We start from the raw sequence: 5,909 nt of genomic DNA on the forward strand, positions 1-5,909 counted from the left end.
CGGTGTCATCATCGATAACTTCAACCAGCAGAAACGAAAGATAAGTACCCCAATAAATAATAAATACATCTTTATGTCCGCTTGTTTATTTTAAAGCCCACGTTTCTATGAAATCTAGTTATTTTTTGAAGAATAGATGAGTGAGAGCCTGTTTGGTGAAAATAACGGAGCTGCTGCTGGGTTCGTTTACTTAGGAGGACAGGACATCTTCATGACGGAGGAGCAGAAGAAGTACTACAATGCCATGAAGAAACTTGGATCCAAGAAACCTCAGAAGCCCATCCCAAGACCTCTGGTAGCAACACACAGCACGCCTCAGGATATTTATTCTGTTTTAGTCCAAAATTAGTGGCAGTGATCTTTTGTTGTCGTCCACAACGATGGAAACGTGGAAGCGTTTCAGCTTTAACCCTAAACTAGCCTGTTTGCTAACTTGGCAAATCAAATTAGGTTAATTTGTCCATGGAGCACATTTTAGAACATGTTGACTCAGCATGGGGAGGTTTTAAAAGTACAATCAAATAATTAGAATGAAAAATAAACCAATGAAAACGGTTTAAAAAGGTCATTAAAGATCACATAGTCATGGTGATGTTGGTATTGTCACTAAGATTCATTCATTCATTCAAAATCTTTGTTGTACGCAAGTCTACTTTGCTGTTTTTTCCATCGTAGTTAAGCCACAGAGATGATTGAGGACTGGAAGACTTTTACTGTAAATGATCTGTGCAGGAAGCAAAAAAAGTAATTAAAACAGTAGATCAGTAAACAGTCATCCTTCTTACTAAAATAGTCTAATACAGATTCAATTAGCAAAAGATATAAGATGGTAATATGTTGCTGTGCTCTCTGAAGAGCCGGATAGATGAACACAGGCCTGTCTCTACTGTAAGCTGACCGTGTGGTTTGATGGGTGATGAACCAATATTGTAAAGCCAAAAACGAGGAACAAACGTGAAATGAAGGCTGATTAATCGACGGAAGCCAAACGAACCTGTTTCTGTCTCCAGAACTCGCTGCAGGGCTTCTTCTTCGACCTGGCGGGGAAGCAGGCGTTCGACATCATCATCATGGTGCTGATCCTCTTCAACATGATCACCATGATGGTGGAGACGGACGAGCAGTCGCCTCAGATGGAGTACATCCTGAACAAAATCAACCTGGCCTTCATCATCGTCTTCACCCTCGAGTGCCTCATCAAGATCGTGGCGCTGCGATGCTACTTCTTCACCGTCGGCTGGAACATCTTCGACTTCGTGGTCGTCATCCTCTCCATCGTCGGTGAGTGCAAAGACGTGGAAAAGCTCCAAATAAGGAGCCAACAAAACGTCAGACTGAAAGAGTTTCATTCAAAAAGGACACGCAACCGTTGAGAAGCAGTAAAGTTTACTTATTAAGATCAAGACTCAGATCCTGCTTTACAGGTGCTGTGCAACAATAGTGAGCTATTTAAAAAAAAGGATTTGCATTTAGCTTTTTTATTTATTACTTTATTTTTTCTTCAGACCAAAATGTCTTTGGGCAAAGTGTCCTCATGTCGTACTGAGAGTCTAGAAAATAATAAAATAACTGTTAGGGAATAATGATATGGGACATTTAGACATTAGACTTATGGCGCTTTTCCACTCCACTCCACTCGGTCTTTCTGGTTTTCCACTAGTACCTGGCACTCGGCCATGAGCTGAGTCGAGCTGAAAAAGTGACGTCACCAGACTGCAGGCCACCGATTGGCCAATCAGGGAGTGACGTCACTGGATGAGTCACGAGAGCGAATCAAACCCTCTGTTTTTAAACCCTGGAAACAGACCGGGCCACAGTGTGATATTCCTGGGAACCAAACGCTCCAGGTCCTCAGTTGTGTTTGTGTCACATACCAATGACGCCACCGGAGTTTCGGGCCGCGTTGCTATGACGACCCCCCCACTATGAGGAGGTACGCTACTGTAATGGAAAACCAACCAAACCGAGTCGAGTCGAGCTGAAAGTGTGTGATGGAAAAGCACCATTAGACTTAGACTTTTCTTTATTGATCCCCCATAGGGGGAAATTGACATGTTAAAGCAGCAACAGAGGCAAAACAAGCAGTACTAGAAACAAGACAAAGAAAACAACAGGAGAAAATAAGCAAAAGTGAATTATAAAGAATAATAAGTGATTCTGTGTTGAGATAGAAAAGACGACGATGCGATATGAAAATAGAGCAATATGATCCGACGTCAGCTGACAGGGAGGATGTGTGTGTGTCCCTTTTAATCTCGGCTTTTTTCACTCGTTCAAAGTGGATAAAGTTTATGTGGAACATGTTTCTGAGTTTGAATTTTAACATTTGCGTCATTCAGCAGCTGTTTGTTGTGTCACTGAATAATAACTCGACGTGTTTCTGTCACCTCAGAGAACGTCTCTAGTCTTTTACTAGTCGGACAATGAACATTCGGGGACAGTTGTTGCTCAAACACACATATTTGTTGTCACAGTGCCACGGCGCATCATTTGACGGGTGACACTTCACACCCCAACACACACCAGACGCGTCGAACAATCAATACACAGCAGGCAGGACGCACCGATCACAGGGACACAGTGTGATAGAGCTGCTGCTGCTGCTGCTGCTGCTGCTGCCCATGAGTACCAACACTTCTTTGTGTCTAAATTACTGAGGATCCATGAGTCAAACGTGCATACGTGTGTGTGTGTGTGTGTGTGTGTGTGTGTGTGTGTGTGTGTGTGTGTGTGTGTGTGTGTGCAGCAGGAAGCAATGTAATGTCTACCTGACAATTATCTATCAACAAACTGACTGACCAGGTGGCCTTGATGTTTTACCCTGCACCAAGGTCCTGTATGGTCATATACAGTGACACACACACACACACACACACACACACACACACACACACACACACACACACACACACACACACACACACGACAGAACAGTCTACAGAGGCAGCACAGAGCAACATAAGCAGGTAATTTAGCTATCACTGTTGAGACAAGATTATGTGTGTGTGTGTGTGTGTGTGTGTGTGTGTGTGTAATTAAGTGTGTGCCCGTGTGTGTGTGTGTGTGTGTGTGTGTGTGTGTGTGTGTGTGTGTGTGTGTGTGTGTGTGTGTGTGTGTGTGTGTGTGCATGTGTGTGGATGTGTGTTGCGTGCACGCTCAGAGGAGGCTGCCTGGGGGAGGTGAAGGTAACAGCGGCAATCAGAGCTGCCAGAGGGCGGTCCCTGGAGACAAATCAAACATGATTGACCTGTTACATCAGCTGTGTGTGTGTGTGTGTGTGTGTGTGTGTGTGTGTGTGTGTCAGAGTCAGACAGAGAGAGAGAGAGAGATGTCAGGATGGGGGGGGCAGGGGGGGGGGGCAGGGGGGGTAGTTGAGTTGATGTATGATGTGACGGTGATTCCCTCTTGACTCCCCCCTGCTCATCCCTTCCATCACCTATAACTCAGTTCAGGAAGACAGGTGAAAGATAGAGGTGTGTGTGTGTGTGTGTGTGTGTGTGTGTGTGTGTGTGTGTGTGTGTGTGTGTGTGTGTGTGTGTGTGTGTGTGTGTGTGTGTGTGTGTGTGTGTGGTGATGACAGGCCAGCTAGTCTTTGAGTTTATCATTCCCGGATAACAAGGAAAAGATGGATGAATTACACAGTTTGACTTGCTGTTGGAGGGGAAAAGACGGCTCAGCCCTCCAGAACCAATTACTCAGGCTGTAATCACAGCAGACCTGCCACACCAAGACTCAAGTACCCAAACTGAGAGCTTTTAGATGATGTAACTCACAGGAACGTCCTCAAATAAAAGAAACTCTTGGTCAACTAATAGTCGTCAGCTCCAATCGATTTTAGGAGACAGAAAAATCCAGATCCTGCAGGGTGTCTCCTTATAATCTGACAAAAGGTCAAAGTGATTGTGATTATTGTTGTGATAAATAAATGGATTGGACCAAGACCCTAATCACCAATAAATGAGCTAAATGACCAAGAGGCTAAAGTGCTAGTAATCTCAGAGCTGTGTTGGCTTATAAAGCTTTGCGTCGTTTAAGAAACATAAGTTTGACAGGTTTAAGTTTAATGTTAAGATTTTTTTAAACAATACAAAACGGGAATTTCACGGTTGTGTTTTCAGAAAACTTCTGGCTTCTGGTTTCAGACATGTGCAGAAATTAATACTTCTTTCCGTGCATGTGGATGCTAATAAGTAAAATATGGACGACTACATGGATGAACTGTTTTTCTTCTCATCTGTTTTTCAGGTATCGTTCTTGCTGACATCATTGAGAAGTACTTTGTGTCACCAACACTGTTCAGAGTAATTCGACTGGCCCGCATCGGACGGATTCTGCGTCTCATCAGAGGCGCGAAGGGTATCCGGACGTTACTGTTCGCCCTCATGATGTCCCTTCCTGCTCTCTTCAACATTGGGCTCCTCCTCTTCCTGGTCATGTTCATCTACGCCATTTTCGGCATGGCTAACTTTGCCTACGTGAAGCGGCAGGCGGGAATTGATGATATGTTCAACTTTGAGACATTCGGGAACAGCATGATCTGCTTGTTCCAGATCACCACGTCCGCTGGATGGGACAGTCTGCTCAGCCCCATCCTCAACAACTCCCCCGAGGAGTGCAATCCCAACATCCCCCACACTGGCACCACCGTTCGGGGGAACTGTGGGAACCCGTCGGTGGGCATCACCTTCTTCGTTACCTACATCATCATCTCCTTCCTCATTGTGGTGAACATGTACATCGCCATCATCCTAGAGAACTTCAGCGTGGCCACAGAGGAGAGCACCGAGCCACTGAGTGAGGATGACTTTGAGATGTTCTACGAGGTTTGGGAGAAGTTTGACCCAGAGGCTACGCAGTTCATCGAGTACGCCAAGCTGTCAGACTTTGCCGACTCGTTGTCAGAGCCGCTGCGCATCAGCAAGCCCAACAAGATCAAACTGATCTCAATGGACCTGCCCATGGTCAGTGGGGACAAGATCCACTGCCTGGACATCCTCTTTGCCTTCACCAAGCGCGTCCTGGGCGAGTCGGGTGAGATGGACGCCCTCAAGCAGCAGATGGAGGAGAAGTTCATGATGGCCAACCCGTCCAAGATCTCCTATGAGCCAATCACGACAACTCTGAGGCGCAAACAGGAAGAAGTTTCTGCAACCGTCATCCAGCGGTGTTACCGCAGACACCTGGTGAGGCGGCAGATGAAGGCCGCCTCCTACTTGTACCGCCAGATCACCACGCCTCGGCATGCAGGAGGTGAAGGTGAAGAAGGCGGCGAGCTGGTGTTTGGGGAGGATGCACCTGAGAAAGAAGGGCTGATTGCCGCCATGATGAGGGAAAACTATGGCTCAAGTTTGTTGGGTATGGAGCGCTCTGAGACAATTTCCTCCACCTCATCCCCACCGTCCTACGACAGTGTGACACGAGCGACATCAGAGATCTTTCACCCGCTCGCTGACAAGACAGAAACAATCACTGTCGACACAGCAGGCAGTGAACCAAGGGAACAATCGCCGTCGGCGATCGACCCTGACAGACAGCAGGAAACGGTACCATAGCGGGAACCAAAAAGCAAAAAAATTAACAAACGAGGATATCCTCGTTTTGGGTTAGCCTGTTTGTTCTTTTGTTTACTGAATGTACCATAGCTGAGGAACGCTGAGGTGGCGGCAAAGAGAAGCTATGAGCGAGGAACTGCAAGAGGGGTCGAGTGCAGCAACAAACCAAGTGGAATATTTACTACCTTTAATATTATTTCCTGTTCCCCATGGAGATTCCTGGACTCAGCTCAACAGTGTTTTGGGAGTTTCTTAAAGGGAAGCAGAAAAACTGCAATAACAGAGAGGGAAACCCTGTCTGCCAAGTCAACTCTGCCTTTGTTGGAGTAAAAGTCAGAAGCGTAGATCCCTCTGACC

At 46.2% G+C, this 5,909-nt stretch overlaps 1 protein-coding gene across 1 annotated transcript in view; it reads left to right on the forward strand.

Annotated features, from left to right (window-relative positions):
- LOC139221452 (sodium channel protein type 5 subunit alpha-like) overlaps nt 1-5,552 on the forward strand; it is a 131,540-nt gene extending 125,988 nt beyond the window's left edge. The window contains exons 28-31 of the mRNA XM_070853373.1: nt 1-40; nt 191-295; nt 1,011-1,281; nt 4,246-5,552. The exon at nt 1-40 is cut by the window's left edge and continues 98 nt beyond it. Coding sequence (XP_070709474.1) covers nt 1-40; nt 191-295; nt 1,011-1,281; nt 4,246-5,552 — 1,723 coding nt within the window. The remainder of the gene's footprint in view (nt 41-190; nt 296-1,010; nt 1,282-4,245) is intronic.
- Nucleotides 5,553-5,909: the final 357 nt, after the last annotated feature.

This window comes from Pempheris klunzingeri, chromosome 21 (genome assembly GCF_042242105.1).
Source record: "Pempheris klunzingeri isolate RE-2024b chromosome 21, fPemKlu1.hap1, whole genome shotgun sequence".
Taxonomy (NCBI): domain Eukaryota; kingdom Metazoa; phylum Chordata; class Actinopteri; order Acropomatiformes; family Pempheridae; genus Pempheris; species Pempheris klunzingeri.